The sequence below is a fragment of the Tigriopus californicus genome, chromosome 2, assembly GCF_007210705.1.
Source record: "Tigriopus californicus strain San Diego chromosome 2, Tcal_SD_v2.1, whole genome shotgun sequence".
In the NCBI taxonomy this organism is placed as follows: domain Eukaryota; kingdom Metazoa; phylum Arthropoda; class Copepoda; order Harpacticoida; family Harpacticidae; genus Tigriopus; species Tigriopus californicus.
The window spans coordinates 5,608,555-5,633,988 of record NC_081441.1 but is presented as its reverse complement, the minus strand read 5'-3'; the positions used below and the strand labels follow the sequence as shown (position 1 = coordinate 5,633,988).

Here is a 25,434-nt window from a genome sequence, read left to right as displayed (position 1 = left end):
CGAAGATGAGAGAATGAGTGTTCCATCTTTCAACAAGGCCACCAATGCCAATGTCCCAAAGCATGAGCGTAACCTTCGTGCAAAGACAAAAAAGAAGAAGAAGACCATGACCATAGAGGAGAAGAGGGGGGAGGAGGAGGAGGAGGAAACGCTTTCCTTCTCTGGAACTCCGTTGGGGGGGTCCCAGCCTCATCAACAGAAATCGTATTTGAGATGGGCCAAGAGGGAGAGGGGCATTACTCGCTATCAGATATGGGTCGGATTCAGTATTGCCTCATAGCTCCTCGACAACGATCGGAAGCCTGAAGACTAAAAAACCGACCCATTCTTCGAGAGTGCGTGTCCAAGTGTTGAGGGGGAGGCAAGCCTTCATCAGTGAAGTGAGGAATGACTATCTTCGAAAACATGGTGAGTTGCCATTGATCCCTTGGAAAAGACTTCATTGGAGGAAAAGTGCTCTTCTGTACACACGCGCACGTACGGCAAGTTTTGTAATATGGATTGAGTTATCGCCGATAGTGAAACCTCGTCTTAACTTAGATCAGGATAATCTGACTTTCCCCTTTGATATAAGAGTCAAACGAATGTATTCATGTCGTCATGAGACCGTTCAAAAAGTGCACCTTTCAACAAAATCGTGAACAAAGTTAGTGAATGAAGTGAAACGGACATGAAACTTGTTTATCAAAAGAAAACATGGCTCTTTCTTCAAAGTGTTCTCAATTTGGAAACATGTGCTCAAATCCAGGACAGCTCCCAATACAACTTGCTTGCATATTTCTACCTTGAAACAGAAAATTTCAGCTTAATGCCCTTGAAGGGAGAGAAGTAATCAGATTCCAGTTCGAACATGGACCTCAAAAAAAACCCAGTATGTTGGTTTAGTTCGATGGCGTAAATATATTTTTCCATATATGTCCTAACTGTCAAATAACTTGGGAACAAAGAAAAGAAATTGCTCGTCGTACTAAATCTCTTGTTGTAATTCTACTTCCTCGATCCATCCACGAGTCAAAACCACTATGGCGGTGGACAAAAATGACTGTGATTTGTTCATTATTGGGTCTGTTTCACCGAACGAATTGAGCGAACGGCTGACTGGCTGAATGACACCTCGATATGGATGGATCCATGCCTCCAGTCTCCCTGAACGCAATGGATCCATTGCACTCGGATAGACGACCGATTTGATGGATTGCGTACACGCTATCAACTCAAAGAGAATCAGCGAGCCCGGTAGCGACCTCACAAGTCTAGCCTTGTCTAGTACGTTGTAGGTAGGTACTGTCCTTGTCTCAATGTCCACGTGTGTGTGAACGTACGGAGACTGAAAAATGTCTACGCCCGTGAGCCCCCGTCGCGCTAAATTAGCTTGGACCCAATCGGTGAACTTTCGCAATACTCTTACCGTACCTACGTCTTTGTCGCCTTTGGGTATGAGTTCAAGTTGTGGAACCATTTCGCCACGGCTGCCTCAACATCGAATCAAACGTAATCGGGCCGCTTGGTCTAGGGGAGCCTGGACCACTTTCGCTGCTTCGTCAACCAATAACAGGTAGGACGAAAAAATGAGAGCTGCAACGCACATGTTGGTATGTTGGAGAGTTAACCGTTCCGACAAACTACAATAAGACCATTTCATTCTTTAGCACATGTTTTTTGGAGTTTCTTAGCAAAAGTTACAAAACACCCAAGGGCCAAGATGCGTTCCCGACTTTGGTCGCACCCTGGGGCTTCCTTTTCGATGGTATTTTAGTAGATACCCTTTTTTCCATCTTCTCGTTCGTATGTTGTGTGGATCCGAACCTTCTAACGATTGAAGAACTCTACTTCATGATATGAGTAATCCTTTTTTTGCGGTCAGTTGATCGTTCAAGGATCTGATTGCTACCAGGCAAAGACCACTCAAAAAATGTAGTGGCAGACCGCGGACCTCTAGAAATATGGACTGTGAACGAGCCTTGCTTCGGGTCCAGGCAAGTCTGAGCTGAGCCCCTTTTCATAATGTATTTATGACATTGGGAATTTAGATTGTTGTAATTAAAGGCAAGTCTATTTTATGACATTTCATTGCTGAGTGGTTCGTTCCAAAGGTCTCTCATTGAAAGCCCAATTAGTAGACCGAGGAACGGTTGAAGATTCAAATTTAATGCAGTTCTTGCTACGCAAGTTTGACTATCTATCCTGAGTTCCCTAAGCCAAAGTTGGGCTAAACTTCGGGAAATGCTATGTGTAATTTTCTTTTCTGTTGTTAGTCTACATCTCTAGAAGTCCCTGGTCAGACAGACATCGGCACAATATGTTCTCTTTTTCATCATGTTACGTGCACACTTTGTCTTCTTCAATTTACAGAGATAGATTCTAACATCATGAAAGTGTAGTGGAGTAAAACCTTCATAATATATTGGCGGAATGTCATAGGAGAAGGAACTTGCTTAACAGGTTCTACTACGTTGCTATTATGGGAAAAAATATTTGAAGGCTGCTGTCCAGTCTTAGTCATGTCCTCGCCCAAATCCCGAATTGGTACACCAACCGCAGTGTAGATTTTGATGACATTTCGATTTGAAATAAGTGCAAATGTAGACGAATAATCAGTGGGTTATAAAAGAAAAATTCGAATACCACTTAAGAATAACATGAAAATTTTGCGATCTCAAAATGTATTGAATACCACTCAAAATCCTACCGTGGAAGATTATTTGAAAGCTATTTGAACAACAATACTTCCAGCGTCCAAATTTAAACCACGTTCCAGCCTTTAACGTTCAATTTTTTTCTCCTAAGCTTAAAAAGTTCGAAGTCTGTAAGTCAATGTAATCCAGCAAATAATGTCCCTTAGTTTGGCTGGCCATGGCCAGATCTACCTAGCCTCATATGGGATTCTAGAACATTGTGAATGTCTAAAAAAGACAAGGTTTTAAAATCTCAAACGGAACACTTATTTGTTAATAAACTACTCTATAAATGTTGCAGGTGCCTGCAATTTGTACAAGGACAGCATGAATTCATCTCATACTGATTTTCCCACAAAACCGAACCTTTAAGTGCCTATCTTCGAATTTGAAGTTTTTCTTTTGCTTGGATTATTAGACTGGAGCGAAGATTCTGGTTCACCTCCAAAAGTTGGGAACAAAGTCAGAACGCGTTAAATTAACGTTTCTTTTCTAGAGAATTCTGATATCGTCATTAATCAAAAGGCCTATTCTTTTGTACCCGACTCTCTACTTTGGCATATCCAGGAAACCCGGCAATGATAAATCGCCTCGATTCAAATCATGATCTTGAAACGGATTATCTCAATTTATATGGTAACGAAGTAGTTGTGTTCAGTGGGCTTTGACTCGGCCTGAACTATCCATCTTGCAGTTTATATATGGGACTTTCATATTGAAATGCACGGACACTAAAAGGGCAAAACTTGTGTTCAGACTGGCCAAAGGATCGGAAAAAACATCAAACATATGATCCTTTCTTTTAGTAAATGGCTCTGTTTGAAAGCTCAACAAGGATCAACTTCATGTAACTCTATTGTTCTTTCCCTTGTGTTGTGACCAGAGTGGTGAACCAAATTTCTTTTACCTAAATGACAAAGTGCATAGAGCTACTAGATCTACCTATTCAGATTTATTTTGGAAGCCTCCAGCCAGAGTTGTATGTCACCTGAACATGTTTTTCGTTAGAGTTGTTCCAATCTGGAGTATGCTCCCTCTTACTCCAATATCGACCAAATCATTGCCTTTATTCCGTTCCGGTTTGGATGTACAACTTTCGCATTGCTTCCTGTGATTTGACCTACTTCCTTGTCTAAGATCTAGCTGTCCTTGATTGTTGTCTAATCCACGTTTAAAACTTTACAACTTGTCCTTTTTTCACCCTGTACTCTTTCATTCACGTCATGTTTTCTGAGTGGAAAATCAATAAACAATAAACAATTTTACTCAGATGCTGTTCCTATTAGTTCATTGGAGCCACTTAAGCAATACCTGCCTTGTATTGATTGTGTCTTGGTTCATTATAGAGACTGACTAAGCAAAAACACGCCCTGTTGCCCATTTGAAAATTTATTACTCAGATCGCTCTTTATGGGCTGTAAATATCAAATTCAAATTTCATAAACCATAATGAGAATCTTTGGGGATCGTCCTTATTCAATACGATTGCTCTTGGTCTTGACCGTGGCCTCATAAGGCGAAGCAGGGAACCTTTAGCAGGCTTTGACGTTTTTATCTAGCAGAAATGTAGCCCATAAATAGGACATGTCAAGTGAAGGAAATTCAAGGAAAAATGTGTTCCGACACCCTGATTTTGGGCATTTTGAGGAGGGAGAACTAAGTCAAACCTGTAGTATCTGCCCATTGAATTTTCAATAATTGAGTGATTTTAAGTGAGTGTTTTACAAAACACAAGAAAATGATCATGCTTGATGTTGATCGGTGAACGCACTATCAAATTGGCTCAATACCACAATGTTATTTGCGTAGACAAGCAGGTAAAATGAAATAAATGTCAAAATTCAAAGCATTCACGTTGCAGTTTGGCTGGGCATATTGTCTTTGAATTTACTCCATGGAATAACGTCAGTTGTTCATGAACGCGTTCTCTTGACAAGCCCTATTGGTAATGGTGGTCTTGAACCAAGCTCAAATCTGGATAAGAGGCTAGTTTAGTCCTTGATTCGATGGCGTCCCATGACAAATAATCCAGTGGGTCTAACTCTGTCGATAACGAGAGAAAAAAGGTCCTTTGACCAGAAGTGGGCCATGCAGAACCTCTGGTTTTTGGCCAACGTGTCTGAGGGTTCATTATCCTGTTACTAGACATAACTTCCGGCAAGGTGAGAGCATAGAAGAGTAAAAATCGAGTTTATTGTGGTTTTCTTTTACTGCAGCTGAATCGGTAACCAGTGGATAGTGCAACTCTAGCTGATGGAAAGCAGCGCCTCTACAATCAGAAACTATGCCCTAGCAGCCGGTCTGCTGACATTCATTCGCTCTGAAAACTAGTCCAACTAGCTAGCTCTCATCGCACTTTCTAATGAGTTGCTTCCTCTATGGTGAGAGGGTCTTTGCCCATGGAGTGTGTACATACATCAGGTTTATTGCAAGATCTTTTTTCCGTCCTAGAAGAAAAAAAATTGACGGCATCTTGTTCTGTTGAACCTAAAGACATCGGGGACCATAGACGTGTTTTTTAAGCGTTACCCAGAGCAAGGCCGACTTCACCACTGGACAGCGACGGTGGTGGGTGAAAATGAGAAATTCCATTCCAATTAATCAAATGCATTTCTCTTTACATGAGTTGACTCAATATAGCCTCGGAAAGCTATGGTCAGTTTTGATCTCAATCGAACGTCTGTGTCAAAAGTTATGAGCATTTAAAGCTCGGACCAGGGAGGGCGCAAATTGAATGAGCTAGCACCACGTTGGTAAGATCTTTCCAAGGTGTTGCTAAGCAAGTTATTATCTGCCCACGTCGTACTGACTTTCAGGACCTCATTGCTTTTGACGCAGACGTTTGATTGAGATCAAAATTGGCGAACGCTTTCTGAGCTAACTAAAATCCAACTTGTGTGAAGGAAAATGCCTTCGGTTCATCTGGATAATAGCGACATTTCCCCCACCCTACCGTCTCTGTCCAGTGATGACGTCGTCCTTGCCCAGAGTAAGTATCCACTCAGTACTTTCTGCAGTATATTTTCATACCGGTTAACGTCCAAGCTCCTACCTACAAGGTAAGAGCTTTAAAAAAGTTTGTTAGCTGGATTTGCCTCTTCCTTTTATTGAAAGCTTGGTCCACAGAGAAGATTTTTCATTGCTTAAGACCTTTGCCAAACTCGGATTCCTCCTCAGGCAATTACGGATACTATCGTATCTGAACAACCAATCTCTTCTCCATAATTGCAGACGCCAACAGGTTTGACGTGGGAGTCCGAGTGAATGGGGCCAAGATCGTCATTGATTACTTCGACACCCCAAACTCTTTTGACACGCAGTTCATGTTGGTGACGGGGTCGTGACTGACTTGGACCCCACGGTCTTTGAGGAACACGGCTGTCCTCTTCTCGTTGTGACCCCCGGACCCAGAAGCTCTGGTGGCCCCACCACCTTCATCTTTAGTTTGCTAGATTTGCCGGACAGTTCTGACATTGCTGTCAACAATTCTGCCTATGGTGCTGTGACTGTATTGCTTGTGAGTTGACCAAATCGTGGATCCTCTGCCTTTTGGTTTCTTTCTCACTATTTTTGGTCATCCATCATCGGGTTACAGCCATATCTTCTGGAGTAAGGCCACCTGTTTGTTCATTGTCAAGCTTGATGTGAGCCTTGACATAAAAATTTGAACGTTTGCCTCATCATGTTGTACAACCTTTGTTATCATAAACCTAACCTACTTCATTAATGTAGGTCGTATTATATCTCTCCAAGAAAGATTGAAAAAATCGAACAAAAACGTTTGCGATCATTTTATGGTTGGGAAATCCATTTTGCGTACGTAAGGTAATCGAGCTCAATATGTGTTCATCCTGATTCAGTTTGATTGTTTTCAACACAGTGACGGTGTTTCTGTCGTCGCACCATGGGTAATAATGACTGGGCAATCCAAGGAAAAGACTAACAGTTGGATAGGTGCTTTTTCGTCAAATGTTTCTTAAGCTCCTGCAAGACAGCTCACAATTTGGGACGATGATTTCACAAAAATGAAGGCTACAAATATAGGCCAACTTCCGGGTGGCAATGCTCGGCCGCTTGTTGAAGGACTTTTTTATTTGGTTCTTCATATAAAAATAGGATTACTACGTCGGATAACGTAAAACACGGCGTTTACAAGGTTTGACAACATCGAACTCCCTATTTCTACACCTGTCTCCTGCGGGCAACTTTGACGAAGAGTAAGGATTTGAGTGAGTGAGATGTGGCATGAGGAGGATCGATCCAATGCTGGAACATCAGCGTCGCTTTCGTGGGCAGAGTCAGTCAGCACTTCTGATTGAATCGCCAGCAAGCTTTCGAAGCTAGCCACTAATAAGTTCCCCAAAATCTCGTTCGGTGAACGGTGATGGTACGTACGTGTGTAGACAGGCAGTGTTTAGGAGGAAGGAAGGGAGGGAGGGAAGAAGGAAGACGAAGAAACTCAAGCCCAAGAAAACGTAGCAGGAAGAGACCCTCTGCATTATCCATGGAGGCCTTTCAGATAGATTACAACCTACCAACAGCTTTGTTGTTGGTGCATGTCCTTCTCGTTCGTCGTTCCTCTTTCTGTGCTCTGTAGTCTTCTAATAAAGAAGGTTGTGGATCAGCAGTTTTCCACCATCATCTTGGGCTCGTATTACTTTTAATGCCCTTTTTCTGAGAGCTACGTATCGTACCAGCTAGCTAACTATTACAGATGAAAGAAAGACGTTGCTCAAGGGAAGGAGGAGAAAATGGGAGCCAGGTCCTATGAGTTACTGCAGACGAGTATAAGCTTTGAAAAGATCCAGATGCGAAATAGAGGAGAGTGGGTATGCTCCTTAGAGTGGAAAGACAAACCGACAAGAGAAGTCGACGTAGAGGCACTTGGGGATCTATAAAAGAGGCCGACAAAGAGCCTCTCTGGGGAGGGGGGAGGGTCATTCTTTGTCTACATCGATTTGCGTTATTTGGGGGGCTCTATTTAATGAGAAAAGCAAGGGAAAGGTCGAAGGAATGGCAATTCCCTCTTTCCCTTCGGGTGGTAACCCAACCAGTCATGGAAAAATGAAACAAGACCATGAGAAAAAAAGGGGAAGCATGAAGGTCGTTTGTGCACACCGGCCAAAGGATGAGTTTTCTGTCGAAATTTTGCCCTTCCTCATGAGACACACGTACCACTCAATTCAATAATACAAAATGCCGGAAGTCTTTTTTTTTCCTGGGGGTGGCGTTTGGTTGCTTTCGATGTCACAGTAGTACGTTTTGAGTACGTTCACCTTGATTTGTGTGTTCGTTCATACTTAATGTTTGTTACATGCGAACTTTGGTATGAAAGCACATTGCTATTCTTTGAGATCATAGTCCGCTTCTGGGACTCACACTCTGGGTTCCTGCCTCTGGGCGTCGGGCCCCCCGACCTCTCAAAGAGGAAGAAAGCCCGAGGTCATTGAACAAGAACACAGCGACTGACACACTCAATAATATGGCCCAATTGACGGCCACTAATGATGGGCCATGGCTGTAGAAGGGGCAATACGGACATTGGTACGACCCACACACTTCACAGATACTCAAGATGTAGAGCGAGGTGGCATTAAACGTCCGAACAAAGAATCGCTCTGGCCGAAGTGGCTCCACTATTACGGCTTGTCGGGTGCGCGTGAGATTAGCCACAGGATAATAACGGCGCACCGTGTGCTCAAAGCATTGCATCACATTGGGAATGTAGTCAAAGTACCAAATGGATTTGCCGTGCTTTGTCGTATCTGCGTCCTGCATCTCGGGAATCACCTTCGAGTTCACGATACGATTGGCGTCGGGTTGAAGGATAATGTAGCCGGAGGGAATGTCCACCACGAGCATGGCCATCCCGGAGGTGGGACTCTCCTCAGTCAAGGTCCAGCCAAAGCAGCTCTTGATGGTGATCTCGGACTTGTTCCGACCGTGGAAGTACTCTTGAATAGTTAGATTAAAGCAGTCGGTGGCGGGATGATCTTTAAACGGCTCGTAGTCCACGCCCCAATTGACATCCAGTTGCGCAATGGCCTGACCCGCTCCGTGAGCAACCAAGTTGATGTGTCCCCATACATTAGGGATGTCAATTCTTTGCATTTTGGCAATGTTTTCGGATTCGATTTTGAACATATGCGTCATATTCGAGTCGGGTATGTCCACTTCTACTTGGAGGTCCGTGATGTCCTTGATACGGGAGTTGTAAGAGTACCGAACCAAGGCTTCCATAGCCACAATGGTATCCACGGTTGAGATGAATCCACCATCGCCCAATCGCATTGTGTTCAACCATTGGACAATCTTGTCTTGTTCTATGGTCACACCTCCGCCTTCAACCATGAACATGGTCAAGAGTGCATAACCTGTGGCCTCCACCGCTAAGGCATCATCGTCCTGATAGTCTTTGGCTTCGAGGAAAGGCCGATTAAACTCGTAGCGAACACGATTGGTCTTAATGGGACTTCGACCCCAATACAACATGCCGCCCTCTTCTCTTCGAGCACCTTGGAGCTTTCGGTACGCCAGCTCAGTTTCAGCACTACCAGACACAGCCAGAGCATACGCAGTGATGGCCAACTCGTACGAGTCCACGATCTTGGCCAGGTGGCGTTCTAAATATTTGACGGCGCGTTGGCGGGCAGTGGCCGAGAATTTCTTTTGATCTCCTTGCAAATTGGGCGCTGTCACTTCTAAGGAAATCAACACGTGAGCTGTCAGAGAAATGTTCCTCATGGTGTTGTAATCGTCCACAAATCTGGATCGACCATCCATGGGTTTATGCAAAGGATTGTTGTAATACTCGGTTTCGGTAAAGGCTCCTTCTGGCGTTTGATAATTCAAGAGCCACATGACAGCCGATCCAATGACCATGGGGTCGAGATAGATGTAGTCTTCCCAGTCTTGAAACGAGACACTCTGCAGTATTCGAATGACCCAAGCTGTTAGCCAGACCGAGGGCTTGGAGTTGTCCCAATTGGTCACATAGCCATGGGAGCTGAACCGCCTCATCACGCCACTATACTCGACGTTCATGGCTTCAAACACCCTTTTAGCCAATTCCCAATTGGGCTGGAGCTGATTGGTAAGACGGTAGTAATGAAGTTGGAGCGTGTTGGCCGCCAAATTGAAAGCATGGTACTCCGTGCCTTTACCAAATCGACCATGGCCAGTGGTGAACATCCGCTCCAAGACTACGGGCTCGTCTCCGGGAAAAGTGGGCCCAATGACGTCACCGCACACGGTGACATGAGCATAGGGGGAGCCAGACACATAGCGCCGATAGATTTCATACGGAATAATGGGGGTTTCGTCCACAATGATATTCATAAATTGAAGCACGTTGGCCCTGCTCTTCAAATCCAGAAGGACCGAGGTGTGACGATGAACGATGCTCCCTTCTGGTAGGACTTTGACGTTCACCTTGTAGGTGATGGACATGATCTGCGTCGAAATCTCGATCTCGACTGTGATTAGCCCTTGCTCCACTTGGGGCGCCACAGGAATGATGACTTCTTTTTCCGAGTTGCCTCGAACGTAGACCAAATGATGATGATCTCCGTCCGACATTCGTGGAGCATAACTCTTCACGTAACCGTACTCTTCCACGTGAATAAATTTGTAGTCCTTGGAACCCTTCAGGATGGCAAATGTCTCCAGCTCATAGGGTGACCGGTTCATAATAAGGCAACGGATTCCAATGGACTCGCCTCGATGGATCTCTCCTGGTCCTTCACATTCTGAATGTACAGGCCGGATTGAGCTAAAAGCCACCGGGTCGTCGAGAAGACCAATGCCATTGTCTTTGCTGATACTGAAGGCGTTGAAATACCAATCATCGGTGGTCATTGGAATTTGAAGATTGTAGAATTGCTCCCGATCTTCATCGATGTTTTTGGTCAGCCAACCCCAATCACCAGTGCCACTATCGTAGTAATCAACATAACGGTTAAACCGCGATAATCGGAAGCGCAAAGTTTGCTCCTGTTGCCACTCTGAGGAATCTCCACAATTGCTCTCATCAAACCCGTCCTCACAATTGGGTTGTCCATCACAAATTTCTTCCTCAATGTAGCAGCCCTTAATGAGACACGGGTACTGACCCGCTGTGACATTGCATTGGCGTGTGAAGCGAGTTTGTGGTACTTCCAAATAGTCCGTAAAAATGAGCAGCTCTTTCAAGCCAAAGGTTCGATTGGAATCCACTCCGTAATCCATGGAGGGGAAATAGGTCACTTCGTCGGGGTGCGTTCCCTCTCGGTCGGTCCAGAATACGCGGTGAATGTGTCGTCGGTCATTTTCGAAAGTGTGCAAACTTTCAAGGATCGAGGCTTTCGTGATGAAGTTCTTGCCTTGGGTGGCAAAATTGAACTGGCGGACACTGGAAGTTAAGAACACTGCTCCCGGATCTCCGCGACATGTGGCTTCAACAGTGTGCATAAGATGATCCTTCACCTGATTGAGGCTGAACTGAATCTTATGTCGGTTGATGGCTTGAACGGGATAATATGCCGAGTCCGACAATAAATAGTCATCGGCTGTCACACTGTAGATTATAATATGGAAGCCGGGTGCCATCTCTGATGACACCACCACGCTGAAGGTGGTCACCACAGCATGAATGTCATTGGCATATTCGCGCCCGTTCTTCAGGATGATATTTTTGCTCACAATGATCCAGTCAAAGTACTGAAGGGCGAAGTTGCTCTTCACATGGAACACAACGTATTCCCCGACACTGATCTTCTTATTACTTGATCGAATATGGATATGTCGGTCCAAGGGGGCGTAGGCGGCATAGGCTGTGGTCTCGGCATAAGCACTGCCTTGATCGGTATCCCTGTAGTAAGCCACCATCTTGAGCTCAGTTGTGGTTTCTGGAATTTCCAGCTCGATCCTGTGAACTCCCGTGGTTCTGTACTCTTGATAGGACTTCTCCTTGGCGTACATCTCCATGAGAAATTGCGTGTTCTTATCCACATCGTCGGTGAAAAAAGCTGCCGGATTTATCTCGCTATTGGGGTCGAACATGAAATCGTCCTGAGCTTCTGAACCATAGCTCTGTCCGTAATGTTTTAGACGATCCACATCTTGGAACTCGGAGAAGCCTTCCAATTTCTGGGGAACAGTTACCTCTGGAAGCTCAACCAGTTGGCCATTCTCGAGTTTGGCGGTGGTTTTGATGAGCAAGGTGGATGATTCCAATTTGTCCGTGGCCAAAGCTACTTGGTCATGGTACCTGACGGCAATCTGGCCTTCAAAAGGCATACCCGGCTTGAAAACCAAGGGGTTGCTGCCCACAAACCTCAAACTTAGGGTCTGATTGATGATCCGAGTTTCGCAGAAGCCTCTCTGTGTATTGTTGTAGAAATATTCCGTGAGCCAAGCCTCAGCACGCACTTGCACCCCATGAACCGAACCGAGTTGAGCTTCGATTTCCGACATGTACAAATAGAAGGGATCCTCGCGTTCATAGATTTGTCTGAATTCCCGCCGGTCCGACCGGATGTAGGTCCAGTTCTGGAAGATGGGTCTCTCCGGAGCGTTTGATGAGCTCAAGTAGGGATCAATGTAACCGTATCGATTGGGTTGAGAGATCAGGCTGAGGTTCCTCAAAGGAATTCCGTCACGCGTGTTGTACAAGTTACTCCGATATGTGTTCGAGATGTTGTGGTAGTAGCTATACTCGTTGCGATAGAGCACCGAATCATTGTACATGGGGGTGGTATAGTCCACCTTCTTGGCAAACCATCGCAGTTGGACGTCACCTTTGTCGGTTTTTTCGTACGGGTGGAAAGCTGACACCTCGGCCTCAATGAACTTGTCGGTGTCGAGCACAAATGTTGGCATCCGAACGTAGACCTCGAACTTGGGAATGTAATACTTTTCCACCTTGATGGCTTTCTCTTCCACTTGACCTTGGGCCTCCACGCGAATCTTCCAGAAACCGACTTTCGGGTATTCGGGCAACTGAAATGAACCCGTCAGCACACCGTTGTTCAGTTCTTTAGAGTTCCATTTGCGAATGACATATCCATCCGGGTCCACGATAAAGAGATCGGCAATACCAGTGTACGGATGTAGGGCTGTGGTGAGCATGACGGCTCGAATCATTATCTCTTGCTCGCCATTGTAAATAGCTTTGTTGGTACTGATAGACATGGAAAGGAATTGTCGACTGAATTCCAGAATCGTTTCATTCTCGAAGATGATGGCTCCTCCACCGATTCCAGCCCCTTCGACACGCAAACGGTAATTGCTGTCCACATTATTACCAGGAGGAACCTAAGATAACATGAATAAAGATTATTATACCCAAGGCCAATTTTCCAAAGATAAAACAGATTTACCAATAGCAAAATGGACCTCGTCTCGGTTGGGTTCATGTTGACATGGTCACCATAGACCTCAACTCCATCTCTTGACAGGGCAGCTCTGACCCTCATGGGCTTAGCCACCTCCAATAAACTGACCACCACCTGCAAAATAATAAAAGACTGACATGGGGAGACCTATTTTGAGGAGACCTTTTTGCTACAATACTCTGGTGCGCCCAAACATTGAGATACAGACGGAACATGGTCACTTCAAGGGGCCACTTTTGGTGCTCTCAGATTGTGTTTCTTCCCACTCAAGAATTTGCTGAATTATACTGACTCTAAAATTTTGATTTAAAGGGCACAATGGTTAAAATTCCTCTTTGAGTTTTGATGCAGCTAGCCAAGCGCATCTTGGCACTGTTTAAGTTCGATAAGGAACAACTTTGATTTTCCTGCCCGAAAGATCAGTTTAGACTCAGAAAAAAAAAACTTGCATTCCTAAAAACATTCTAAAAAAATATAGTTTTCAAAAACCTGTTTGATGTGATTTCGAAGCATATTTACCAAGCATTTGAATTGAAATGAACATATGATCTATTTAACCACTATCAAATTGTATGGGAATCAATGATCCTAATTGAACTCATTTAAGCTCCAAAATGCCCAGGTCATATACTGTATAAGAGAACCCACAACTGAGCGAGCCTGCGTGCAAGAGTGGGGGACGAGAAAAATGGAGGGGTGAGGTAGGGAAATCAATGATTTGATATTCGAGGCAAATGAAACATCAGTAGTACCAACCAGACATTGATGTGGTTTTAGGTATTGCATTAAATATTTTGAACACTAAAATAAATAACCACTGTTTCAAAGGCTTTCAAAAAATAGTTCTGTGAGCTTCACTTTGAGCTTAGTGTCTTCACCTTTTTTGCCTCATTGCACTTTTTATCTTGTGTTACGCGTTTTCTTGTCACATGAATGGCCGAGTTGATCTCATTGGCAAGGTTTTTTGAGAACATTGTATAAAACCGAAAAGCAATCCTCGGAATGTTCCAACTGACACTGTTAGAAATTGAGCTAGCTAGGAGGGCAAGTTGGTGTGACAGAGAGAGTTGGAGAACTGTAGTTTTATTCAACAAACGCATGTTTTTTATAATTGACTAGTGTGATGACTAGATGTTCTGGTTCCGGTTCAAACCCGACACTAGACTCATTGCCATCTGCTTTGTCAAGAAGTACTTTATTAGAATAGAGTAGTCTTTGGCTTTGTTTACAATTAAATCCAGGCACGATTCACAGGAGATTCTTTTGCTCAATGAACAATATAGGTATCCGGAGCAAGTGAAGATGACTGGTTGTGACTGGGAGTGCTGTGTGAGGTTGTCATTGATACTACTGGAGAGCAGAGCGAGAAGATCTTTTGCGGTAGTTCATGGTCATATTTAGACTCAAATTCCCCGACAATTGATCAAGATTTTCAATATCATCAAAGTGAAATACATTTTTTTTCTTTTTCTTGCTTTGTCTAAAAATAGCTCAAACTATTATTTAGCATCAATTAAAATAAGCTAAAAGTATAAGTAACTTTTCAAAAACATTGTAACAAATATCTAATAAAAACAAAGTTAGAAGAAATATGCGTTCAATCGATTTTGAAAGAAATGAACACCGAAAGCCTCACGCACCTTGTCGGCCTTTGAAACGCCTAAAAGCTATGTATGAACTCAGGACTCAGGAATAAACCTTTTCCATTGCTTTATCTTCAGACGGCCAAATTATCGGAGGGTTACCAATTTCATTTAAGGTGAAATTGGATCATCTATGATAAGACACTATGTTTTTCAAAGGAATAAAATCTTCAAGCAAAGTCATGGAAGGCACCAAACGTGGCCCTTAGTTTCCTTCCAACTTGAAAAAATGTCTGCTGGTAATTGAATTAACTTTTGTAATTCGGACGAAATCTAATCTAGTTGATTTGCCACCACTGGAGGTGATGGATCAAGGCCATGACCCAGGTTGTCTTAGTCACGTTACAAATCACTGACAACTGTCAATTCCAATCCATCCAAACGTGAAATAGAATAATATTATTTGTGTCAATAGTCAAAGATCATTGTTTATATATTAGTACCTGATACACAGTGGAGGGTCGAACTATCCTAGAGGCAATGATGAGATAAGAGGGTGGTCTTCGATAGACCTTCTCCTCACGTACATCTTCATCGTACACTTGCGACACTTTTTGTTCACGGGTATCGCCGAGAATTCGTTTCTGTCCAACAACAGCGGCCAAGGACAATGTCCAAAAGGCCAAGACCAACAACCAATGGGACCTGTTCATGGTTTTAAGCAGTCCACATCCTTAGATTGGCTTGGAATGATATTTCAGTTTCTTCACTTTTCACTCATGCTATAAATTCTAGATGCGACGGTTAGACGGACCCGCCTTGTTTCTTCTTTGTATATGTGAAACCGATCTGGACTGGTTTGATGGGCTGGCCAGGTCTCAATGATGGTCGGTGGTAAAGAACCTCAAGTTCAGCCGCCAACCTCTCCTTGGTTGTCTGACTATCTATCTACCCACTGCCCAACTAAGTACCTTCTTTCCATGATGTACCTTGCCAACTAACTAGACGAGGGCCAGTACCCGCTCAGAGTCTCAGATATACTCGTACCAACCAACAACAAGCAACAACATGTTTTGGTTCCACCATCAATGGTCTTTTACATCACTCCGTGTCTAGCAGCAGGTTCAAGGGTGCTCCCGTCGCTCCCGGTGCTCCCGGTGCTCCCCACCTCACTTGGATCTTTCTACCTGAGTTTCAAGCCCACGGCCGTTTCGGTGAGCCCCCTTCTTGCATATGCCTGATTGCCAGACGTTCGGATCAGGTCCTCTGGCTCTGAGGAGAGAGAGGCGTCCAATTTCAACTCAGGATGTGAAGGGGCGCTTTTTGTCCGCCTGCAAGGTGGGTCCGTACGGTCCGTACCACAGACCAGGCTCAACCAACAGAGTCTGCTTGGGAAGTGAAGACAGGTATGAAAGGTGTGATCGGTGTCTCGTGTGGGCTCCCTGGAGAGGCTTGAAAAAATAAGACGATCCGGGACGAGCGTAGAAGGATCGGAGTCAGGTAGCGTTGAGGGTTGGGTTTGAATCGAGGAGGGAGACCGGCTAAGTTACTGGGGGATGAATAATATCTCTCAAAAGTTAGGGAACATTTGCAAACAATATCATCCCGTAATTCGGATTTTGTGAATAGGAAATAGATGGCATGAAGACAGTGATTTGACAGTGACTTGATTATATGTAATGGCGCACTATGAACCAATTATTGTAAGTGATGATTGCACTCGAAAACGGGATTGACAAATCGATCATGTTGCTAACTTTGGTTTCCCACAGAATTTTGTTTTGAACCAAAACTTCTCTTTTGCGAGTTTTGGACTTTTAGTAGGAACAGTGATAAGGCATGGATGGACTTGTACGGGTCGGCTTGACCTTCAAATGATGTCATTAATTGTTAGTTTTTGGTATGTCAGCTTTATTCTTCAAGGCATGTCAATTCAGTAATGTGCTATCATTATTGTTAGCAAACGTCCCGGACTGTTTGAGAACTGCCAATCATGTTCCTCGTTGAAACAAAATTGAATACTTTTCATCACTTTATAAAGCCCTTTTTACGATTTAAAAGAAAACCTCTGGACATAACATACGTAAATAAACGAAAGAGTATGTCTTGTAGCTACTAGAGGGCGCTTCCCTGTCTAGAGTTCCCCGAGACTTGTTTCCGTTGACTGCAGCTCCACCGCCACGACATGGTGGATGTTCTCATAAATTAGTCAGACTTGAAGGAACAAATATATTCACTAAAATGAAGGTAAATTGAGTAGGTTTGCTCCTCATTCATGTTGGAGAAAAAGAGGAAACTTGCCAAGGTAAATGATAAATTAGTTATTAAGATACCAATGAGTTCCTTTTTGGGTGTAATATTCTTTTGCCAAAACCATGGGGACGTTTAGGCAAGCTCTGGCAGGTTCGTTTGTTTGTTATTACCAGTGTCAGTGATGCAAGTTTGGGGCTTCAAACACGTTTTCGAGAAGCTGACCCTTCTTCACATTGCTCTTTGAGGAAAGGTCAGCTTCGTTACAACCCGTGTGAAACACCAATTTTGCATCACTGGCATTGGCAGGCTGATACCAGCACTTGCCTAAATGTCCGAATATGCTAAAAAAATACAGAACTTGAAGGCGGAAAGTTTTCCCATTTTAGAATGCAAAAACTAGCCTCTGATAGTTCTGGTTATAAAGGAGGAATGCATCATGATTATATTAAATGATTTTGTTGCTGCTCTGTTGGCATTTTTTTTCTCTGCAAGTTTGAGTATAAGTGGACAAACCTTCACTTTATTTTCCAGTGAGAGATCGCAAACTTTTGGAAGGTTTTGGAAAAAATATTGGATGGTTCCAACCAATTTTACTATTTATTCTTACATAGATACCTGGAATACTGAAGCATCAAATCCTAAACTTGATACATCTTGACATAACATTTCTCTTGCATTGCAATAGTCGATATTCTGTATATTGCACTTGCAACCTAATTCATTAGCTTTTTCGTAACTTCTTTTCTAATTAAATGGCTAAACTTTCCAACTTCAGATTGCCATAAAATAGATAGAAAATAGAATCATCTTGTCTTCAGTTTCTTTTTTCTTATTATTCCAAAATTTGAGAGTAACAAGCTAAATCAAATATCCTTGAACCAATATAAAGGTGGTATCTTTGTGGGTGAAATGTTTTTTTTCGCGGTTAAAACTGGGAAAAATGGTATTATTAAGAAATATTCCGAAAAAGTTTTTTCCACCTAAAACACAAAATTATGGCCAAAAAGGCTTTCCATTTGGATACAACTTTCAAATCCGTCTTCTATGCGTAACATAATTGCAAATAATTTTTTGAGTTTTTACGATAAAGTTTGTTTTTGCCCCTTCTTTCAATTTGGGTGTTGGACACATTCTAAAAGATAGCTACAAAATGACATGCTCCTTCGACGAGCCAAGAATTTCACGGTCAAATTATACCAGAAGATATGCAAGAATGTGACGAGAATGTTTTTGTGCCGAGTAATCTTGGAACTGGTTGTCATGACTGTTCCAATTGCTGAATTGTCGTTCTAAAACTGCTGGTTCAGGTTGGCTGCTTAAGCACTTTGAGTAGATCAAACCAAGGTTTGAAGATGTTGCTTAGGGAACTTGAACACTTCCTAAAGAATATAACCCACTTTATGAGATGATGTACCTATGTAACCAAGATTGTGAAAAACCTTCCAGACCTGTTGCCATAGGCACGAGTAGAAGACGTGGTGTCGTGGTTAGCGCATCCCCCAAAGTGAGAAATATTCCTGGTTCGAATCCCCTCCCATTCCTTTCTCAAGGATACTTTTATACGCTAACCACAACCCACAGACGGAAAACCTAAAACTGATACCGGACTTGAATCTTCCTAACGGAAATTGGAAATGGACGATGTGATGGCTGGCTTCGCTGTCCGGGCGAGACTGACCCCTCCGATCCTAATATCCCAAGAAAAAATGCGTTTCATCTCGAAGCTTTCATTCCCAGGAGCGAAAAAGAAGGCGGTAATGAATCATGATAAAATGAATGGTTAATAAATACTGGCCAATAGTGATGCTAATAATATTGATCACACTAGTTTTTGAAAGTTGAGCACATATTGGGGGAAATTACGCTAAAATAAAGCAGAAAATGAATTGAAAATAAAACTTGATACAAAATCAGACTTCAAGTCTCTGGTTTGGGAAAGGGAATCAATCGAAGGGCGCAAATGCTCGACTCAGATCAAATTTAAAACTTAAGCGTTATTATTTTTCATTTGAGATGCAACATAAATTACATGCTGCCAATAAAGTAATTTGGCAAATTTCCATTTTGTCGTCTGGCGTTGTAGTATTTCGAGGAAAACCGATGTGCAGGTTTTCAATTTGGCTGCAATTACTGGTACTTAGTGTATATGGCGTTCAGTGGATGATTTCCCTTGAGCAGTTTTATGTAAAGAATATACCTTGCGAAAAAGTTTCATGTCGACGAAAAAATCGGAAGGTTTGCAATAACCGGTTTTCTGCTCTATGCTGAAGCCCGTTCTTTAAATACGAATTGAGCAACTCGTTTTCAAATGCTGTATGATTAAACACCTTATATCAGTGATGATTGCTGATTTTTATAAAAATCAACTGGATACTTTCACGTACTATATATTTTTTGTTAAGAAGCATCTCTAAAAAAAACATACTTGATTGCATCAAACAGACCAATGTCAACTTCACAAAACCTCAACTCAACTATGCTTTGACCAGGCCTAAAATGGTTTAGAGGTGTTGAAGTCGTTATCAGATTTGCTGGGGGAGTATGCAACTGAAGTTACGGTGCAAGTTTTGCACGTCGATCGTCGACCTCTTAGGAACTCAGTATCTTTAACAATTAAAGAGACTGCTCAACATCGTCTTGGACTCTTTATGTACCGGCTCAGAGCCTTAAGATTGGGTCTCTGTTCAGCTCAAATTTGCCTTCTTATTCTAGTTCTAGTGATGAATAGATAAAAGGTTGACAATGTATCATTCATTGGCTTCAATGTCACAGAATGAATCCAACCGTGGCAAATTCAAATCTTAGCCCAAAATGAAGAATCATGCGATCATGTCGTTCCAAACGACGCATTTAAGTTCCAGTTCAACTCGAAAACAAATCATTTTTGTTTTAAAAATAGAATGAAATGACGCCTTTAGTAACATATGGTTTTTCACTTTTGATGTTGGACTTCGATATACTGCAGGTCAAACGTTGCCCTGATGAGTGAGTGCCAAGACAAAAAAGCATGGAAATGTCCTTTTCCCCTGTCTCCCTCGTTTTTCGTCCATTCTAGGTACGTTCTCAAAATGCTAAGGATCTTTATTTCAAAGACCTCGTCCTTCTTCAAAGTCAATTGCTTTTGAGTGTGAGGGTGATTGAAAGAACAAAGGTGGCTAGCGTTTGAAAGGATCTTTCTTGGTTCAACGACACCGATTAAAATGAACAACGAGTCTGACAAGAGCTAGAGCTTCAACGAACTTCTTTCTCAAGAGTGTTCTTGTTTTTGGCCTTGAAAAACGGTAAAAGTGTGAATATCACGAGCATCAGAGCGTCAAAGTCGATATCTACGTACGGAAGTGGAATTCGAACGAGATATCCCAGAAGGGGTTTCCACGATTAAAAATCTTGAAATGTTCGAATTCACCTTTCTTATTCAGAAAAATATCGGAAAATAGACAAAAAAATCAGATGCTGAATGTTGATTGCATTGAGCAAATGGTAAACAAGCTGAAGGTAGTGCTTATTTGTAATTTTTGAACAAGTGTTCTCAAAAATAGCTATTATAAGGGGTCCCTTAGGTCACTTAAATGATACGTGGGGCGTAACTCAAAATTTTCTCAACTGAAAGGCTCAAAGGGTTGATTGGTCAAAAATGATTACAAATTCTTGCTCTTTATGATGTATAGTCGTCAACCTTTTTATTCAGTTGTCTTTTATAACCCAATGTTACAAAATGCAATTGGCCGAAGAGGTACGGACGAAAATTATGACCTTGTTAGCACTCTCAAAAGTAGAGAGTAAGAGTTCAAAACTGGAACTCATTTATGAAGATTGAAGAAAAAGTCTTATTTGAATCGAGTTCTCTTGGGCCTGATGGCGTGACATTCCAGTTTCTAATGAGATGCTCCCAGGTTCTGGCTCCTGTTTTCTCGTACTTGATGGTACTTGAAGTTTCCCTCTTCTCTAAAGTTAGCTCATGTTGGTCTAATCTTTGAACGGGGGAGCCTGATCACTCCCAAATAATTATAGGTCGATATGTCTCATAACAAATATTGCGAAGGTGTTTCAAGCCGTTTGAAGTTCAAACTGATCGAATTTTTTGAAGTCAGTCCCCTTAGTCAGGACGGGTTTTGAGCGTATTTTAGCACATTTGATTAAGCATTTGGAGTGGGCCATTGAGGAACTAGGGAGCCGTAACTCCGTTTATTTCGACTTTGCCAAGGCCTCTTATAAGATACAGGGTGTGAAAAAGGTTTTTTCAGTTTTCATGCATATTTGACATATTTCATCTTATTTGTACTTTTATTTGCATTATCAGCATTTTTTTTGACCAGAAATGAATCGAAGTTGTTTTTATGACCCTCTTCTAGCCAAGCAGTTGCTCTCAAAATCAAGTCAACTGGCACACCACTCTCAGACTGTTTTCCAAAACAAAGGCAAACCTCTACTAACAGAGGCTTTGATACAAAAGTAAAAAAGCATTTACTTGACCCAGCTACCACGACCACTGATTCATACATTCGGTCATCATCGTTCCTCTCCTTGTTTGGGGTCGTACATTTGCGCAACTACCTTCACAGCTTGTGGAGAAAATTGACAAAACAGCCTCCTTTTTTGTTCAAACGGTAGAAAATAGCATTCTGGCAAAAAAATAGCCCTCATAACCACCTGTTAGAGAGATCTTATTATCAATGTGGAGTATTTTTCCTGTAGTTCCAACTAAAGAGATTTTTCTTTGGATTTTTTCCTTCAGATTGTCCAAATTTATAGGTGAATGTAAGATCCCCCCCAAAATGATCCTATTTTTCTAAATGATTCTATTGGGCATATGTAGATCAACATATTATGAAATTCTTGAGCAAGTTGGAGTTGGACAAGTCAATTGCAAGCTTTGCTCCTATTCTGGGCCTGTGTTCCGGCTCTTAGTTCTTTGCACCACTTGTGGTTTGAACAAGTACTTGCATTTTGAACGCTTCTTTTGAATTATTGAAAAAGTTTAACGCACGTTTATTTGCATGATTAGCCACATTTATATGCAGTTTTTGCACCTTTTGCACATGATTAATCATGAGCACTTTATTGGCAGGCTCCACAAGATAAGGATCCAAGGCCAGGTTTGGTTGAGAAGTTCCATTCCTGGAAGGAAACAAATCGTTAAGGTCCAGGGTTCAGTTAGTGACACACGATGTCAAGTCGTGTGTTCAACAGGGATCCATGTAAGATCCTCTCCTATTCATCATCTTCATACCTCCACTTCAGAAGCTTACTTGTAAACAATGTCAGTGTCTCGTCCTGTGCACAGGGGTAAAACTACCCTTTAAAATTTTAACGAAAATTCCCAAACACATCTTGGCATTTTTCTACCTCAAATATGATGGAGATTTTTATTTTATTTTATTGCTTCATGGAGTTTTAGCACGCATAAAAAATTTGCATAGCTCAAAACATTATAAAAACTAAATTTTTCAAAAACTTACTCAATGTGAATTAGGAACACACTAAATTAGCTCTTGAATTCTTTTTTTATACATTTCAATACTGAATATCGATATCAATTCTTTAAGAAATTAAAATAACATATAACAGGGGCATTTTAGGGCAAAAAAACGATGAAATTTTGACTACTAAACCCCATGTATGTGGCAAAAATGTCTCTGGACACTTTCTCAAAATCGTTGTTATTGAGACCAAATTTAAATTTGACACCAGAAAAATGCTGCTTTCTAATTGGACAATTTGTTTTAGAGATCATATCAATGGTTATTTGGGTGAAAACACAAGAGTGGTGCAAGGAAAATCTTTCCTCGTTGTTGAGCAAGGATATGTGGCACCCCTCTTCCCCAGATTTGAACCCAATGGACTTTGCCATCTAGCCAAATCTGGAAAGAAGACAAAGGGGAACAGTTTTTAAGAGTCTTCCCGATCTCAAGGCAGCCCTATTAACAGCTTGGGCAAATTTACCTGAGGCTAAAGTCCATCTTTAGTGCAGAAGTGCTTTTCGACATTTTCGGACCGTAGTCAAAAAGCGAGGAGGATATGTGGAGTCATATATTAATGAAAGAATTGAATGATAATGTTTAATAATTTTTTGTTCTATACGTTTACCCCGCAACATGCTTCGTTAGGCCTAAAAAGCAATTTACCGTGTCCGGTTTCTTTCTTGTCACCCGGTAACTAGGTATCGTTGAAATAGATGATATCATAAGTTATATTCAAGAGCTAACTAAGTGTGCTCCTAATTTATGTTGAGTAGGTTTTTGAAAATTTTAGTTTTTACAATGTTTTGGGGTGTGTAAGTTTTTTATGTGTGCTAGAATTCCATAAAGCAATAAAATCAAAGTTGTTATCTATGACTTTTTGTGGTAGATAAAATCCAGGATATGTTTGGGAATTTCCCAAGAAACTTGATGGGTCTTTTTGAACACCGTGTATGCTGATGATACAAAATTCGCTTGTATTAGAAACGGTCAAGATTTTAGTAGTCTGATAGAGTTTCTAAACCAAATCTAATCTTGGGTGGCTAAGAGTAGTTTTACCTTGAACGGAATAAGATTCCTGTCAATGACCTTCGTTCGAAACCATTAAACAATCCACTCATAAATAATGACGGTAGAGAGACATTCGGCTCGGATCGTCCAAGAAAGATTAAGGGGTAGTCTTCCAAGCTAATGGAAAGTTAGCTAAGCATATCCAGTTAAAGGAAGTTTTTAAAAGTGTGGATCGTTGAAGTTCAGAGATAGTATCACAATGCTAACTCTGTACAAGTCGATTGTTCAGTCACATATTGAGTCTGTTTCGCCTTATTGGGCTCCAGATAATTCAGCAGCTTTGGAAAAGGTTTATCGGGTCCAAAGATGCTTAACTCTTAACATTGAGAGAATGAGAGAGCTCTCGGAACAGATCAGGAAGGTAGGGATGGTACACTATAGAGACGTGTTAAGATTTGGGATTTCGTACTAGTGCGCCATCTGGTTCTACCATGAAGGAAGTGTCACCACACTTCTTACTGATGAAAAAAAGTTGGCAGCAAATATTTTTTTCGTTCTTTTGGCTATTTTTGTCAATTACCATGTATTGTCATCTTTAGCAAATGAATGCTGGACTTAAATGGTTCAAAATAATTGTCGAACAATTTGCTAAGATGGTGAACAATTTTATCAATGAAAATTTGGAAGCACTAGGTGTCCTAAATTCATGATAGTTCTTGCTGCGATTGTGGCGCAGCCTGACTAACTCACACATATGAAATCCGATCCGGTACTTTACGCGTCTCTATTCAGAGAAAGGACAAAAGATACTTGCTGATGTAGCCAAGCGGTCGAAGGGGCAGCACAAACAAGGCAAGAATACTTTCTCTAGGTGTCGTGGGTTCAAAGCCCGGTGCCGGAAGTAGCCCCTACTGGAGTACGTTTTCAAGAGCTTTCATAAGCTTTGTCCCAACCCAGGATTTAGGGTCAATTGTAGTGACCGTAGGGGCTAAATGTGCGTTTTGAGAGCACCTTCAAGCCCTCGAGAATCCAGGCTAGTTCGAACAATGAAGTCCACTTCTCTTCTTTCTCGGGCTCCTTCATTGTTTAATTTGCTTCCCGCTAACATTCATAGGGACTATGTACATATTGATCCAGTGGCATCTTTGAAATCAGACTTGGACAAGTTTTTGGTCAAAATCCTTAATGAAATCCATGGGCAAGTTAGTCACATCCGCCAACTCTTATTCGTTAGTGGATCAGATTTTATATGAAAGTAAAGCTGGATAAAATATAACGGGGTTTTCGTCTCGAAGTGCTGGGGATTTCATTCCCAGGAGCGAAAAAGAGGGAGGCAAATAATAGTAATAATATAATAAAAGGTGATGCTTGCAGGAAGAGCACATGTTGGGAAGAATTGCGCTACAACAAAACAAGTCAGACTTTGTCGATCAGTTTCCTTGAACATCAAACTTGACACAAAACTATGTCTTCTAGTCTCTATTTTGGGAAGAATAATCACTTGAAGGTCGATCTAAGGTTTATTGGGACACCTTAGGGGATTGAAGCATTCTATTCTTACGCCGTTATGTATAACCGAGGCCATGTTTACATGACATTTGTAGGATACACGATTTTTCATTAAATCTATGAAGATATATTGAATTCTGTAAAAGAGGCCATTTTTGATCCCATCCTTAAACTCATAATCCAGTGCTCAACTCGAAGCCCGCCGGTTCTACTAAATAGCCATGTCTATAGATGTTCCATGTCTTACAAATGAATAGAGTACAAAACTGTCTCGATTCAGATCAGATCAACCCCTGAACTGTTGGTGACGTGCTTCAAGCAAGCAAGTTAGCTAACTCGTCGGCAATGGTTCTCTTCTTTGCGGTCGAAAATGAAGTACGGAGCGGAAGAATAGTTGACACATCGTGTGGAACGCATGCCAGGCCAAGATTAATTGGACCAAATGTCCAGCGACCTTCCTCGCCTCTACCTATATGAAAGAGCCACTACTCATCATGGTGTACTCTCGATATTCAGGGCCTGATGGTAGTTAATCTAGTCACTGCCGAAGCAAAGCTGCCGAGCCTCCTCG

At 42.1% G+C, this 25,434-nt stretch overlaps 1 protein-coding gene and 1 long non-coding RNA gene across 3 annotated transcripts; both read right to left on the bottom strand.

Annotated features, from left to right (window-relative positions):
* Positions 1–882: 882 nt before the first annotated feature.
* Positions 883–3,892, bottom strand: LOC131893242 (uncharacterized). Of its 2 annotated transcripts, none has more exons than XR_009374660.1 (3): positions 3,664–3,892; positions 1,414–1,622; positions 883–1,327 (listed from the first exon to the last, which is right to left on the bottom strand). It is a non-coding gene; the product is annotated as an uncharacterized LOC131893242 (long non-coding RNA). The 2 variants fall into 2 exon arrangements; XR_009374661.1 differs by having other exon boundaries at positions 1,414–1,575.
* Positions 3,893–6,451: 2,559 nt separating this feature from the next.
* LOC131893211 (CD109 antigen-like) lies at positions 6,452–15,824 on the bottom strand. Its single transcript, XM_059243186.1, has 3 exons — positions 15,135–15,824; positions 13,034–13,162; positions 6,452–12,968 (listed from the first exon to the last, which is right to left on the bottom strand). The coding sequence occupies exons 1-3, from the start codon at positions 15,342–15,344 to the stop codon at positions 8,031–8,033; spliced, it is 5,277 nt and encodes a 1,758-aa protein (XP_059099169.1). The 5' UTR covers positions 15,345–15,824; the 3' UTR covers positions 6,452–8,030.
* Between the last annotated feature and the right edge of the window lie 9,610 nt (positions 15,825–25,434).

What these genes read in the sequence shown, in the direction of transcription:
- LOC131893211 (XM_059243186.1), bottom strand. Translation starts at nt 15,344, where the DNA reads ATGAACAGGTCCCATTGGTTGTTGGTCTTGGCCTTTTGGACATTGTCC. An exon ending in GACCCTCCACTGTGTATCAG is followed by an intron (nt 13,163 to 15,134) that starts GTACTAATATAT and finishes ATTATTTTGCAG; the next exon opens with GTGGTGGTCAGTTTATTGGA. An exon ending in CGAGGTCCATTTTGCTATTG is followed by an intron (nt 12,969 to 13,033) that starts GTAAATCTGTTT and finishes ATGTTATCTTAG; the next exon opens with GTTCCTCCTGGTAATAATGT.